This window comes from Saccopteryx leptura, chromosome 7, assembly GCF_036850995.1.
Source record: "Saccopteryx leptura isolate mSacLep1 chromosome 7, mSacLep1_pri_phased_curated, whole genome shotgun sequence".
Lineage (NCBI taxonomy): Eukaryota > Metazoa > Chordata > Mammalia > Chiroptera > Emballonuridae > Saccopteryx > Saccopteryx leptura.
In genome coordinates this window covers 47,590,339-47,607,037 of record NC_089509.1, presented here as the reverse complement: position 1 = coordinate 47,607,037, position 16,699 = coordinate 47,590,339, and the positions used below count along the sequence as shown (strand labels likewise).

The following is a 16,699-nucleotide window of genomic DNA, read 5'->3' as shown; positions in this document are numbered from 1 at the left end:
GAGAACAATTTGATCATATATTGAACTAATTCACACTTTCAAGCCATCATTACATCTGGAAGTGTTCATTGATATGGCCCTGAGTACCACTGTTCTCTGCTCTTCCACCCCCTCTGCTGGTAGTGCCAAGAAGCAGTACTCAGGTCAAAACAGCAGTAAACACCAAGGAGGAGGCAAAGAAATGAGATGGGTATTTTGCACTGCTGTGCTTTACAAACCTCAATAAATAATAAGCCTAGCCTGTGGTGGCACAGTAGATAAAGTGTTGACCTGAAATGCTGAGGTCGCTGGTTTGAAATTCTGGGCTTGCCTGGTCAAGGCACATATGGGAGTTGATGCTTCCTGCTCCTCTCTCCTTCTCTCTCTCTCTCTCTCTCTCTCTCTCTCTTCTCTTCTCTTCTCTTCTCTCTAAAATGAATAAATAAAATCTTAAAATAATAATAATAATACAGTTTGCCTGGAAATCTTGGTAAAATGCATATTCTTATTAGATAAGTCTGGTTTTGGGCCTGAGAGTCTACGTTTCTAGCAAGTGATTCTGGTCCATAGCCCACTACGTTTTAAATAACACCGTCTTTTATCATCAATAACCACCAACACAAAAAATCCTTCCTGAAGTTTCCTAATTTCATATAGAATTGATCTTATGGCATTAAGTAGTTCTATACCCATCAATGGGTCCAACCCACAGTTGAAGAATTTAAGTTCATTGGGAATGTTTCTTCAGTCGTATCAATGATTTAATCCTGTACAAGTCATCAGCTTTATCACGCTGTTGATGGTAATAGAAGATTAAAATCTAGTTAGAGGCCTGACCTGTGGTGGCACAGTGGATAAAGCGTCGACCGGGAAATGCTGAGGTCGCCGGTTCAAAACCCTGGGCTTGCCTGGTCAAGGCACATATGGAAGTTGATGCTTCCAGCTCTTCCCCCTTCTCTCTCTCTGTTTCTCTCTCTCCCTCTCTCTCTCCTCTCTAAAAATGAATAAATAAAATAAATAAAAACCCACAAAAAAACAAAAAATCTAGTTAGAAAATGTTGCCATGATTTTGTCGTATAGAATCAGACTTTTATTATAAAAGAGTCTTTTAACCAATACCATCATTTTACAAATCCGGAAGCTGAGGAACAAAGAGATATGTGACGGGACCACAGTAACACAATGTGTTGACAGCAGCCAGACTAAAATCTAATTACACTTACACTGTCCACGCTGTCTATCCAGATCACTTCCTGTTTTTCTTTGTCTAAAGTGATCAGACTCATATCTGCTAAATTCTGTAGATCACTGAAATCCTAAAATGCAGATGACAAAGTTCAGGAAACACATGTGACAATAAGCATAGTAGCTCATCTTTTTATAAAGCAGTGCTCAGCTCTCTTATCAATAGATTTAGCCTTGAAATATCCACTAGAAAGGAAAACAAATACTAGACCTTGTTTTATTAGCATCACTTATTTTGGATGTTTAATCCTCATTTTTCTCTATCCCTTCTTCCTGACTCCAATTGATTACAAGACGACACGTTAAGTTCTAACTAATATTCTGTAAAATTCCCCAACAAAAAAATTACAAAGTAATTCTATAAAGTCAGGATGAGAAGATTACTAAACATGCTTTAAGTGAAAGATTTATTATTTGGGTAAATAAAAGGACTCATTAATTGTTGTATTGAAATAAATATATCACAACTAAATAGCAAAACAGAAAGACTTGTAAGATCCTCAAAGAAGACCATCCTCAAAATGTGGTTAGCCATGAACCAAGTAATTTCACATCTTCAGCATCAAAATTTACTGTAGAGTACTTAAGTGATTTTCATGCCTGACTGAGAGTAACAGGTGAATTTCCAAACTGTCCTTTCCTTTGTCAACAAACAAAGACATGAGAGTAAATAAAGTTTCCTGACCTCTGAGGTCCCACCCAGTATAAGCGTAGAATGAGATGAGCAAAGTGAGTGGGCGAGTGAAATCGTTTGTAACAAAAGCCCATTATTTACAGATGAGAAATTTATATTGTCAGCATAATATCTGTGAGGCTAAACAGCGCCAGAGAGTATATAAGAGCAGTGCGCTTTGGTGCAGAAGTACAGAGCTCAGGACACAGCTCATCCACAGTCCCAAAGAGGGCTCACTCTCTGTCCGCCTACTCTGCTCCACACTCTGCTGTCAGAAGGTAAGATTATATTGAGTGATCCTACGACTGTATATCCTGTTTTGGGTACAATTAAGTATTTTTAAGGAGGCAATGTATTATGTATTAAAATGTTCTTTCATCTTATACTTTATTACTAATAATACACAGGGAAGAATTGAGATGAAAATGTGATATAAAATGTATTTACATAAACATCAACACAGTGGAGCCGCAAACTGAGTCAGAGAAATAATTCAATGAAAAGATATAAAGTATCTAGAAAGAAAAACAAAGATTCAAATCAATGCACTTGTTACAAGATTTGCCTGTTATGAGAACTGCATTTTTAAAGTAATGGGTAACATTGTAAAAATAAATATTTTCCTTGGACTTGATATATATGTATATTACTTTGAACAGAAGGCGCCTTTTAAATTCAGCAGAAAAGTGCCCATTAGAGAGACTATAATAGAAATTGCTCCTTACTAATGAAAACTTATAGATTTCCAAAAGAACAAAATCAACATCATATTTCAAATATTCAAATTTTTTATGTCTATCAAAAAATCAAAGTCCATGAAATCAGCTCTTTGTAAATAAAATACAGCTTATTGGTGCAGTGAGAAAATATTGATTATTGGACATTCTTTGTCTGGGGATAAAGCAACAGATTCATAATTATCTGCTATGTATTAAGAACCAATAGTTATAAATAAAATATCTAGAGTCCAAATTCTGAAATAAAATTTTAGTAATTCTCTTTAGAAATGAATCAGATGTTCTAAAGTACCTATTTAAGTTTTAAAGACAAAAAACAATTTTATAAAGATCCAAAGTGAAGTAAATAATTAAGTGATGTGCTTTTCCACATGTACTAAGAAATGAGTTGACCAGTTTAAAAAGTATTTATTTGACCTACAACACCAATACATCTGGGATAAATATATAATGCCACCTTGCCTTAATCCAAGATTAATTTTTCTAAAAGACTTTCTACATGGGGAATACTATTGTTATCATATTTTTTTCATATTTTCTCTTTAAATTTGAGTGGAAATATGTAGGATTTTTTTCTCTTTCTTTCTTTCTTTTTTTGATTCTCCCTTGACTACCTAAGTGTGTGTGTGTGTTGTGTGTGTTTGTGTGTGTGTGTGTGTGTGTGTGTTGGGGGAATAACTGGAAATTCTTTCTTATTGAATAAGATTTACAAACTAAATAACAAACATTTGCTTTCTTGGTAGTGGTATTCAAATTATTACACTTATTCTTAAGTTTTTTTCACAAGTCTATAGACATCTATAAATGAATAAATGGAATTTAAAAAATCAGCTTCTATTTGAGTAGGATTTGTTTTACTCCCTGTAGAGGATGTTGAGCATTCGCTTCTGTGTGGTTGTCTCCTCCTCCACCAGCTCCCACAGCAGCAGAATAGCACGTGCTTGAGATTTGCTTTCATAAAATGTGAAAGAAGATTCTGTAAAACCTTTAGAGACTTTGCATAGAAGAAATGATCTGGGACTAACTGACTTTGAAACAGTGGTGCAATTATGAAAAGAAATGTTTGCTTTAATGGTGGGATCTTGATAACATTATACAGAGTGAAATAAGTAAATCAGAAAAAAACAAGAACTGCAGGATTCCATACATTGGTGGGACATAAAAACGAGACTAAGAGACATGGACAAGAGTGTGGTGGTTATGGGGGGCGGGGGGAGGGAAGGAGGGAGAGGGGGAGGGGGAGGGGCACAAAGAAAACTAGATAGAAGGTGATGGATGACAATCTCTCTTTGGGTGATGGGTATGCAACAGAATTGAATGACAAGATAACCTGGACATGTTCTCTTTGAATATATATGTACCCTGATTTATTGATGTCACCCCATTAAAATAAAAATTTATTTATAAAAAAGAAATGTTTGCTTTAAGATTTTAAAATTCTCAAAAGCATAAATTTATAATTGAGAAGTATGATCAGAAGACACTATCTTCATGTATAAAAAGTTTCCAAAGTTTGTCAACTAGATAAACTGAAGCATAGCAAAATGCCAAATTAGTAATTTGATGTTGTTGAATGAAGAAGCGTGAATATGTAATTGCTATTGTGTTCTTTTGTCTAATTGACCACTTATTCTAAAGAGACTTAGCATTTCATAAAAAAAAAAGTCACTGTTGGTATTACAGTCTCCTTGTTTTAGTGCCAAAGATAGATAGTAAATACGGCTAGGATGTTAAAGAAAAGATTGATAGTTTAAAATGATAATATTTGTAAAATCCTTATTTTAAACCACATGCTATTTGCTAAAAATACTCATTCAAATTATTTATGAATAAACATAATCAAACTTGGATTGAAATCCCACTTCTCAAAGTAAACATGGTCAGACTTGAGTAGCAGAGAGAAGTCCATGACGAATGTCGGTCTTGAGGCTTCTATTAAGAAAATCGAGGAGCTTGCCCTGTGGGGATATTCTGCCCCAAATTCATGTTAGAGCCCACTGGATCCACACTGCATCATTATGACTTTGGCATCCTAAGGCTTCACAGAGCATCGGCTTGGAGTACAAGAACAAGCAACCAGGTGTATCGTACAACCAGGTCTAAGAGTATCACAGGCACTGATTGACATGTCCTGGACTAAATCCAATTATAAAACAACCTGAGGACTTCCAAGACTTCAGATGCAAGCATTAATTTTCATTATGACAGTGATCTCTTGAGTTTCTTAGTTGTGACTGTTCAAGTTGCCAAAAGCATTAGTTCTTGTTGCAAATTGCTTGTCTTTAAAATGATTTTTTTCCTTTAATTTAGAACAGGTCAAAGCACCCTAAAATACCTCAAATCTGTTGGCCGCTTTATAATTACAAAGTCTAGACCAAGTTACACTATTTAAAATATAAATGAATAATACATCTGAACCGACAGCTGGTATGCCAAGTTGTAGCCTGAGGCTGCTTTAAGATGGTTGAAATGCAGTATAATGTAAATGCTTGGAAGTGAAGGACTATTAATTGAAAGCCAGACTGATAGTGAAGGGGGTGGCATTATGGATAAGGTGGCATTCAGGCTAACCATATGTAGCATATCATCTACAGTGGATACTTTAAATGTTTATCATGGACATTTTTAATTCCAAGTCTGAAAAGGAGCCTTCTAAATATTAACAGAAGTGTCCTATATTAATGAAAATGCTTAATGGTGTTATATACATCTTCTGTATCCTTTTTTGCCACCAAAACAATCTGGGGAAAATATAATCTACTATTTAAAACTAAACTGGAAATATACTCAGAGTAAAATTGATAACTAGCTTTTATTAAAAAAACTTATGTTTACCTAGTCAAAATCAAACTAATTTAGCCTGACATGCTTAAATGTGGTTGCCTGTCTCCCTCCCTCCACCTCTCCTCTGTGTTCCAACAGGCAGCAAAAATGAAAAGCATTTACTTCGTGGCTGGATTATTTGTAATGCTGGCACAAGGCAGCTGGCAACGTTCCCTTCAGGACACAGAGGAGAAATCCAGGTATTAAATCTCTAGACTTGAACTAACATAGCACTACGATTATAACATAGCCTGTGCAAATTATAATTAGTGAAGAGATCTCAGTAATTTAAGGTAAATACTCTGCACAATTTCAAAAGTTTAAAATATCATTGTGATAAAGTTGTTTCTGGAGTATAGATCAAAGTATGTTGTTTCACAACCAAAGGAGTAGGCAATGTTGAAAAATGTGTTACATGGGAAATTATAGCTCATTGAAATCTTCAGCTGATCCTATCTATCCATTCATTACTCACACACTGCATAGTAGATTATTTTAATTATTCACACCAACTTTTTCTTTTCTAATCCTTTTAAAAAATAACACTTTCTTGCTAATTGTAAAAGTCATACATGTTCATGATAGAAAATATGCAAAAAATGTTATGTATTACATATAAATATATCTCATATCATTATATAGCTTCATATTATGCCTTTTATTTTAACATTGTATTGTTAGTTTTTTCTCATATCACTAGAAATGTCTATTGAATGTGTGATATTTAATAGTTGCATACTATTTCATCTCATAAATATACTATATTTATTTAGCTATTCCTCTTCTATTGAACACTTGACTTCTTTAAATTTTCTCACAAAGAACACTGCAAATAAAATTTCTCCTTATGTTTTTTACTCTTTTTCTGAGACTAGATATTTACTCTTAAAATCACTGTGTAAAAGGGTTTGAATGAGTTTAAATCTTTTGTAATATCTTGCCAACTTGCTTTCCAGAAAATTCATACACATACACACTTCCATCATCATTATCGAAATACTCCTCTCACAATACCCTTACTGTATTTAATATTTGCTTTTTGACAGGTGCAAAATAGCATCCCAATTCTATTTCTGAGTATTAATCACATTGAATATTTCCCGATATTTGCCATGTCAATCAACTGTTGATTGCCAGCATGTGGACTATCTACTACACACAGTTTGAAACCCACATGTGGGCTTTTTCTTGTCTTTCTCTGAAAATTTGTGTTTGTTTGTTTGTTTGGTGACAGGAGAGAGACAGAGAGAGGGGGGGGGCAGATAGAGAAGAAGGGAGATCAATGAGAAGCATAAATTCTTTGTTGCTTCTTAGCTGTTCATTGATTTCTTTCTCATATGAGCCTTGACTGGGGGGCTACAGCAAAGCGAGTGATCCCTTGCTCAAACCAGCGACCTTTGGGTTCAAGCTAGCGACCATGGGGTCATAATCCCACACTCAAGCCAGTGACCCCACACTCAAGCTAGTGAGCCCATGCTCAAGTCAGATAAGCCTGTGCTCAATCTGAGTTCAGGGTATCAAACCTAGGTCCTCCATGTCCCAGTCCAATGACCTATCCGCTGCACTACTATTTGGTCAGGCTCTTTCTTTGAATTTTTAAGTGTCTTTCTCTTTCACCATTAGCTATCATGCAACCAGGTAATAGAGCTACTTATTTATATTAACATATGCAAAACAAAATTGGGAACATAGATCAACTGCCCAAATAATTTGGGATTCTTCACTCTTTTAAAATAGTCAAGTAATTGCTTGCTCTTTTCTGCCATTATTAGCATAATCATGAGTACATTAATTAGTTGTAAAAAGACTTATTTAATTTATTTTAGTAAAGACAAAACCAGTTTAAAAATCTGTTACTAAGATACAGAATCAGAGTTGTTCACCTTTAACAAAACTCTGAGATTCCTGTGGCAATCAAGATCTCTTTGATACATGTACTAGTTGAAATACTCAAGGCACCTGTCTTTGACATTCATGTAGTCTTGTGGTTTATAGAGAATACTCTCCTTGAGTGAGTCTACTCTTGAAGAGAGATTTAGTTGCACCAATCACTGTTCTTTACAGCTCATTCCCAGCTCCCCAGACAGACCTGCTTAATGACTCAGATCAGATGAATGAAGACAAGCGCCATTCCCAAGGCACGTTCACCAGTGACTACAGCAAGTATCTGGACTCCAGGCGTGCCCAGGACTTCGTGCAGTGGTTGATGAACACCAAGAGGAACAAGTAGGGATCTAAGCAGTATCCAAAAATTGGCACATAAATGTACTACTTAAACGTATCTAAAATTTCTCCTGAATTTCTTACAGTATCATGCTCACCAAACAGTACCCAAAAGCTCTTTCAATTTTGATGATTTTCAGGGTTGGATGCTATTTTTTTGTATTATGTCTCTGAATGTCTCACCTCTCACCCTGCCAAATGCCTTGCCCACCTTACAATGGAACATAGACTTTAAATTATTTTCCCAACTGTGATCTTAGCAATATTTTCTCTCTTGACCATTTTCTATTAAAATTGAAAGCTAACTTTTGCAGGCCTGTAAGATTAGGAATATAATTTCTGACCAAAAGATAAGAGAAAATTCAATATTCTCTTGTAGGGTTCAAACTCATGACTCTGATCACATTCAAAGTAACTTCTAGCCAAGTTAATCATGGTAAGGAATGGAAACAGATGCAGTCTTTTTCTTGTAAAATACAATCCAAGATACACATTTAAAATTATAGTCTAGCTACATCGCATAAAGAGGGAAGAAGGCAAATAAGAACACAAGCCTACCGTAAGGCATACATTTTAATGTTGGATTTTCGTTGACAGTGTTGGGTTTTATGATTCATGTAGGCTACTAAAGGAAATCATCCACAAGGGTTTCACAGAGATGGTGGAATTTCACAATTTCTTTGGAGAGTGGCCCACATGGGAAGGGAGTTATGCATACAAAGTAGCAAAAGGAATATGAAAATCAGGAAAAGGGCATAGATTTGTCGCAATAGAATGTAGGAGGGAGAGAGAAAAGAAAGGAAAAAGAGACAGAGAAAGATAATAAATATTGGTCAGCAGGAAGAATTGAAGAAACAGGGAGGTTGACTAAAAATTCTTAAAGTGGAGGGCATGGCAGGGAGGATGGTGGCCATGGTCAGATCGGACACTGGGAGAAGTCCCTGTTAGGGATGACAGATGTGGCCATTAGTAAAATATGAGAACTCACAAATTAAAAAAATAAAGAAAATAAAACAACTGTCCTCATTTCTAAAAAGGAAATTCTACAATTTAGTAAGCTAATGTAAAATAATCTTTGCTCTCAGGTGATTTCTGTTGTGTGTTTAAGATGAAACCTTCCAGAGATAAAAGATGCAGGAGAGACTGAGGACAGTTGGTCAACCACCTACACAGAACTGCACACACTTGAGGGTGATCTAGGGCCATCATCTCAGCTTTCCTCATAGCTGCCTCATCGCATTTCCTTTCATCCATTATCATGTGGTCCTTTTGGTGACATTTTGAGATGTTCCTTTGCTTTTCCTTGACTCAAATAACGATCTCTGACTTCATATGTACTAATAACAAACAGCTGCTTTATTTGCAAGCAGCGTAGCACATTTGAGAAAATACATGCAGCAAGACTGAAGTAAATGCAGCAGTAATAATCAATGGCACAGATAAGCAGGACAGGTAGAAATGGGTGTGCTGAGGGGAGTAGGGGAGCATTAGCCCCACCTTAATGATTATCCCTCTCCCATCAAACTTCAATTCAGATAAGTAATGTAGTTTCAGGATGAGTCCCTTAGCTACCCTCATATCTCAAATCTCCCTAAGCCCCTTGTACATAGAATCCTCAACCCAAAGCTGCCACTGCTTATAGGTGAGAATCATATTGCTAAAGAGACAGATCTTCAATTTAACTTTAACATTTCTTTCAGGAATAACATTGCCAAACGCCATGATGAATTTGAGAGACACGCTGAAGGGACCTTTACCAGTGATGTAAGCTCCTATTTGGAAGGCCAAGCTGCCAAGGAATTCATTGCTTGGCTGGTGAAAGGCCGAGGAAGGCGAGAGTAAGTCTGTACACTCTTATCTAACTTTGGGTGTGTGTGTGTGTGATGCTAAAAACTTAGATTGCATTTATCTATATATAGATTTGATTTTAGAAGCAATTAGTATGGTTTCAAAAAGTAAAGAAATAACAACTATTGGCAGGAGACAATCCATAAGAATCTAATCTGTTTTATCGGTAGGAGCAAGTATTAATAATAGTGTCAAACAGATGACATTTTAATCTCATGTTGGAGTTCTGTTATATTTAAGCTATTAGTTTGGCAATCTGAGACACTTTTCAGAATAGATTGTTTTTGAAAATGACACCAGGACAATAAATTTAATCTAGAATTGTCCTAGGAAATGTAAGGATAAGGAAAAAAGAAATAATGCTGAAAACTTAAAGTTTCAGTTTAAATATTTAAAAATAAGGTCAACATATATTTATGTGTTAGTAAGTATTTAGGTAAAAATCTGATGAAGACTGAAAGGAACTAAACTTAAGATGAAACTTTCAATGAAATGACACTCAAAATAGAGATATGTACAAACATCCATATATTTAACAATATATTCATTTTTATAGGATTGTCATAAAAATAACCATTAGATTACCACAGTTCAAAATGAGACTAAGACCTTTACATACCTTCTTGGCTCTTATCACAACCAAACAGACCCCTGAACCATCTCATTTTCTCCTGACCATTTTGATTGACAATTGGATTTTGAGAAGAATGAAATTCATGTTCAACTCAATTCTTTAGTGAGATTTAAAACAAGCTTACTGAGACTAAAAAAAATCTTAAGACAAAATGAAACTGGTATTGTCACTGATGTTTTATACTTTAATGATCCAATTTACAAAATCAATGGTAAAATAGTCACTTACACTTGAGGGTATTTGAGAGAGTTTTAAAGAGATACCAATAATTCTTCTTATTAAACTGATCAAAGACAAAATCTAATATAGACTAAGGTTTAATTCCTTAAAACTGCACTTTGCAATGCTGTTCTGAAAATCACTAGTTTTACAATATATCATATGTTTTTCTGAATTATAAATAAATTAATATTCTCAATAATAACTTTTGTGTTGCTAATATGCTAAAATCTCTGAAGCAGCTGGAATATTAAAAAGATATAAAGTTGCACAGACTTGATTTCATATCCCAAATACGCTTTTTAAAATTTTTTTTAATTAAATTTAATGGGGGTGACATTGATCAGTAAGAGTATATAGGTTTCTAGTAAATGTCTCTAGAGCAGCTCTGTTCTTTCTTACCTCCAGAATTTCCATTCTGGCATGTACCAGTTCACACAGGTTTCTACAAAGCCTTTCATAGTAGGCCCTCTGTAAATAGAAACTTACTGTTTCTCAATGATCCTTCCATGTTAGCAGTGATAGGCAGTCAGTTAGCATTTATTTAGATCAGTGACCCAAATACTGATTTTACCCCCTTTTCCTCAGTTTCCCAGAAGAAGTCACCATTGTTGAAGAACTCCGCCGCAGACACGCCGATGGCTCTTTCTCTGATGAGATGAACACAGTTCTTGATAATCTTGCCACCCGGGACTTTATAAACTGGTTGCTTCAAACCAAAATCACTGACAGGTGATTACATTTTAGTTCATTCTGAAAACCATCAAAACATTCATAAATATTATCATACTGATACAGATTGTTCTCTATGTGGGAAAGAGAGTCTTCACTCTCTTGGTATATAATCAAAATTATGAATCATTTAAAATTACATTATTATATTTGTTTTATATCATTACACTTTTATCTATTCACCAATTTATTCCAAAACATTTTCTGAGCATCAGTAAGAATCAGGGCATTAGTAACACAGATAAGAATAAAACATGGAGATGTTGTCATTGACATATTAATATCACATTACAAATTGCTATGTATGTTGAAACTTTAGCACAAAATAAAATACCAGTATATTTGGTATTTATGCATTTAAGTTGGTAAGTATATTAATAAAAACTCTAAACACCAAAATTAACTACTTATCTTGATGGATTGTAACTGCTTTTTATAATTATGTATATACTTTATATTTCTTGATAGGGTAATTTTAGAATAAGTCATCTTTGAATGCAAATATTTGAAGAGTTTATAAGATTAAAAGATTAAGAAATAATTTTTATCAAAATAAACATTTAAAATATTTCTTGGATAATTTAATCACATCACCTATTATAGCTCTATTATATCACTGTCTTTTGTTTTTTATCTTTAGGAAGTAAGTATGTTACTATTCAAGATCATCCTCACAACACCACCTGCCAGCCACATGGGATGTTTGAAATTTTAAGTTCTGTAAATTTAAGAGGTATATTCTGAAACCATATTGCTTTGCATGCCAATGAATAGATTATCCTTTAATGTTGTGTTGCCAAAAGTTATCAATGAAATAAACCATTGTCAAAATATTGCTAAAATATCAACTTTAAAATATAAAAGTGCAAAATCTCTTATTTTCTTCTTATTTTGGATGAAGTACTCTAGCCTGCTTAGAGTTAAGAATGAAACTGTTGCTCTGTGATAGTGTGTACAGATAAATTATTCCACTCACAGCATATCTGCATGATAATAAGGGTAGGACTGGTAGCCACAGTGGTGAAAGTGGGAAAAAAGCTTTCTTCTTAAAACTTTTGTCATAAAAATGCTCAACTTTCAATATATAAATGACAGGCTTAAATAAAATCCTCAACCTTCTTCACCATTGTTGGTGTTCTCTCTTCTCTGCGCCCGCCTCTTCCCCAGCAGTGCCTCTTCGTCCTGACCTCAGACCTAATCTGGTGCCCAGGCACCATTTCATGCTGTGAATGGCTGCGTGTTAACATTTTGAGCCAACATTAAAAACTCAGGGCATTTTATATCAACATATTGATTTCTGGCTTCTCTTGAAAGAGTAGGACATCAGGCAATATTATACCCACAAACAAATCTCTTCTGGGGCTGAATACCAGCTACCTCCTTTTGAAGAGTCACATGCTCTTCAGCTCACTGTTGTGCCCCACACACACACACACACCTACACATCTATGCATGCTCACACTTCCACACCCACATAATATACACATGTAGGCACTTCCTCCTGGTCCACTGTATTTATACATCTCACTTGCTTGTCACCTGGTGACATTTCAGTATCTGTCATGCACTGTACCATTATCTCCCCACCCTGCAATGTCCAGTATCTTCTGCCACACTAGTGTTGATTGCCATGCTAGAAACATTTTTTTTCAAGTGAGAGGAGGGGAGATAGAGGGACAGATTTTCACATGCACCTGGATGGACCCACCTACCAACCCCTGTCTGGAGCCAATAGAGCCACTGGCTGCAAGAGGAGAAGAAGGAAGGAAAGTAGAGGGGGAAAGGAAGAGAAGCAGATTGTCGCCTCTCATGTGTGCCCTAACTGGGAATCAAACCCAGGATGTCCATACACCAGGCCAATGCTCTTTTCACTGAGCCAACAAGCCAGGAAGAGACTTTTGTTTTTATATATAGCATTGACAACTTCCTTTCTCTCTTTTATATTGAAACATAGTAAACACATAACATTGTATGAGTTTAAGCTGTACAATGAGCCAATTTGATACATTTATTTATTGCACTATGATTACCACATTAGTTTTAGCTTTTTATCAAGTCACATAATTATTACATTTTGGGAGAAATGAAAACATTTAAGATCTAGTCTTTAGCAAGTTTTAAGTATATAATACAGTACTGTGGATTATAATCACTATGAGGTGCACTAGATTGCAAGAATTTACTCATCTACTTACCCTTCCAGTTGCAAGTTTGTACCTTTTGACATCTCCCCAATTCCCCCACCTTTGCACCCTGGTAACCACCATTCTACTCTCTCTTTCTATGAATTTGGTATTTTTTAGATTTTACATACATCATACAATATTTGTTATTCTCTGTCTGGCTTATCTCACTAAGCATAATATCTTCAAAGTTCATTCACAATGTTAGCAAAAGGCAGATTTCTCTGTTTTCTTATGGCTGACAGAGAAAACAGATAGAAAAAATCAGTAAGATCTAATAAACTCAATCAACAAAATAAACAACATTTATAGTGCATTACACCTGATAATAATAAAATTAATATTCTAAGTACACTTAGAATGTTTACCAAGATTGACTCTATGCTGGATCAAAAATCTTCAATAAATTTCAAAGATTGAAATTTTTCAGAGTATGCTCTCTGACCAAAGTGGAATTAAATTAGAAATAAAAAACAAAAAATAACTTACAAATTCACAACTGCTTGAAGTTAATCACTTCTATATAACACATGGGTCAAAGAAGAAACCATAAAGAAAATAAAAAAATACTCTTGAACTCTATGATAATGAAGATATTATAACTACAAACTGGAGACACAACTAAAGCAGTGTTTAAGGATAAAATATAGCTTTAAATGCATTTGTTAGAAAAGCAGAAATTAGAAAATCAATAGCCCAGCTTTTACCTCAAAAACTAAAAAAATAGAATAGCAATTATCAAGAAGTAAACAAATGAAAATAAGAAAAATAGGAGAAAACAATAAAGTAGAGATAAATTGGCAATAAAAATCAAGAAAGCTAAAAGTTGGTTCTTTGATAAAATTAATAAAATTAGTAAGTTTCTAGCAAGAGTAGATGAGAAAAAAAGAAGAAAAATGACCACTATCTATAATAAAAGGGAACAGCTCTAAAGATGTTACAGATAATAAAAGTATAATAAGAATATATTACAAAAAAGTATATACCTAATAAATTTGACAATTAGATGAAATGGACAGATGTCTTTAAAATGTTACCAAAATAGACATAAATTATAGGAAAGTCTTAATAGTTCTTTGTGTATTATTGGAAGTTGGATGTGTTATGTTGAAAATTTTTCCAGAAAGAACTTCAGGCCCAGATGGCTTAACAGGTGAATTCTTCCAAACATTTAAGGAAGAAAAAACACCAATATTACATAAACTCTTCAAAATAAGAAGAAAATGAAGAATATTTTTCAGCTCATTTTATGAGGCCAGACTAACAGTAATACAAAAATCTGACAAAGATTTTACAAAAAAGAAAAATAAAGACCAATCTGATTCATGAACAGAGGTGAAAAATGCTACACAAACATCAATGAGTCAAATCTAGCAATATAGAAGAAAAATGTTGCAGTACAGACAAGGTGCATTCTAAGAATTTCTGAGTGGTCCATTATTTTTTTAATTGGTGTAATTCACAACATAAACAGACATAAACAGGAGAAAATTCATATGCTCGTTTCAGTAAATGCAGCAAACACAGCAAATGAAAATCAAGACTCACTAACATTTTGTTAAATTCTCTAAAACAAATAAAGTAAAAATCTTTAACTACTTTGGGTATAAAAAAACAATAAATAAATATTATTATTTATTATTTAAAGTAAGAATAATAGGCCCTGGCCGGTTGGCTCAGCGGTAGAGCGTCGGCCTGGCGTGCGGGGGACCCAGGTTCGATTCCCAGCCAGGGCACATAGGAGAAGTGCCCATTTGCTTCTCCACCCCCCCTCCTTCCTCTCTGTCTCTCTCTTCCCCTCCCGCAGCCGAGGCTCCATTGGAGCAAAGATGGCCCGGGCACTGGGGATGGCTCCTTGGCCTCTGCCCCAGGCACTAGAGTGGCTCTGGTCGCGGCAGAGCGACGCCCCGGAGGGGCAGAGCATCGCCCCCTGGTGGGAAGAGCGTCGCCCCTGGTGGGCGTGCCGGGTGGATCCCGGTCGGGCACATGCGGGAGTCTGTCTGACTGTCTCCCCGTTTCCAGCTTCAGAAAAATACATCAAAATGATTTTATGAATAGTAATAAAGGAGAACACCAATAGCCAACCAAAGAAAAGAATAAAAGAAAACAATATATGAAAAAAAGTGAATTGGGAAACAACCATTGAGATAGATGAAATTAAAACAAATTTTAGACTACTGAAAGTCCTGAACAAAAATATTTAAAAATCTAGGAGATATGGGTAAATTGTTTTAAATATAATTTTAAAGTAATTGCCACTAGTAGAGATTTTTAAAAAGCTTAAGTAAACCGATTTCCATAAAGGAAATGTTCAAAAGTATGAAAGATCTATCTGATAAAAAGGCACCAGATCCAGATGGTTTCTCATGGAACTTCTATCAAACTTTCAAAGAGTAGGTAATGACCATTCCAGAGGTTGGGAGGAAAAAAAGAAAGAGTGACCTAATTCTTTTAATAAAGTGAGGATAACACTGAAACCTAAACTTGATAAAGATAGAAGAAACAAAAAAAATTATAAGCCCATTTCACTTATGAATATATTTATTTATTTATTTATTTATTTTGTGTCACAGATAGAGAGAGTCAGAGAGAGGGACAGATAGGGATAGACAGACAGGAAGGGAGAGAGATGGGAAACATCAATTCTTTGCTGCAGCTCCTTATTTGTTCATTGATTGCTTTTTCATATGTGCCTTGACTGGGGGGCTACAGCAGATAGAGTGACCCCTTGCTCGAGCCAGCGACCTTGGGCTCAAGCTGGTGAGCCTTGCTCAAACCAGATGAGCCTGTGCTCAAGCTGGCGACCTCGGGGTCTCAAACCTGAGTCCTCCACATCCTAGTTCAAAGCTCTATCCACTGTGCCATCGCCTGGTCAGTCTCACTTATGAATATTTTTAATTGAATTTATTGGGATGACACTAGTTAACAAAGTTATACAGGTTCAAATTAAAAAGTTTTCTACAAGAAATGAAATCATTAACAAAATGAAAAGACAGCCCACTGAATGAAAGAACCTATTTGCCCATACAATCCAATAAAGGATTAATATAGAAAATTTATAAAGAGCTTATGAAACTCAGCACCAAGGCCCTGACTGGTTGACTCAGTGGTAGAGCATCGGCTTAGCATGTGGATAGCCCAGGTTCAACTCCCAGTCAAGGTACACAGGAGAAACACCAATCGGTTTCTGCACTCTTCCCCTTCTCACCTCTCTCTCTCTCTCTCTCTTTCTTCCTCTCCTGTAGCCATGGCTCGATTAGAGCAAGTTGGCCCTGGGAACTGGGGATGGCTCCATGGCCTCCACCTCAGGTGCTAAGAGCTTGGTTGCTGAGCAACAAGCAAAGCTCTAGATGGGCAGAGCATCGCCCCCTAGTGGGCTTTCCTGGTGGATCCCTGTCGGGGC

The 16,699-nt window shown here is 35.5% G+C and overlaps 1 protein-coding gene across 2 annotated transcripts; it reads left to right on the top strand.

The window, feature by feature from the left end:
• Positions 1 to 2,065: 2,065 nt before the first annotated feature.
• GCG (glucagon) lies at positions 2,066 to 12,232 on the top strand. 2 transcript variants are annotated; one of them, XM_066345427.1, is made up of 6 exons: positions 2,066 to 2,175; positions 5,557 to 5,657; positions 7,522 to 7,683; positions 9,381 to 9,518; positions 10,970 to 11,113; positions 11,754 to 12,232. In XM_066345427.1, exons 2-6 carry the CDS (start codon positions 5,566 to 5,568, stop codon positions 11,758 to 11,760), a joined length of 543 nt encoding a protein of 180 aa, XP_066201524.1. In that variant the 5' UTR covers positions 2,066 to 2,175; positions 5,557 to 5,565; the 3' UTR covers positions 11,761 to 12,232. The 2 variants fall into 2 exon arrangements, with proteins under 2 accessions (XP_066201524.1, XP_066201525.1); XM_066345428.1 differs by lacking the exon at positions 11,754 to 12,232 and having other exon boundaries at positions 10,970 to 11,117.
• Positions 12,233 to 16,699: the final 4,467 nt, after the last annotated feature.

Excerpts from the sequence above, each read along its gene's own strand:
- GCG (XM_066345427.1), top strand. The coding sequence starts at position 5,566 with ATGAAAAGCATTTACTTCGTGGCTGGATTATTTGTAATGCTGGCACAA. Across the intron at positions 5,658-7,521 it reads GACACAGAGGAGAAATCCAG|CTCATTCCCAGCTCCCCAGA; the intron begins GTATTAAATCTC and ends TGTTCTTTACAG. Across the intron at positions 9,519-10,969 it reads AAAGGCCGAGGAAGGCGAGA|TTTCCCAGAAGAAGTCACCA; the intron begins GTAAGTCTGTAC and ends CCTTTTCCTCAG.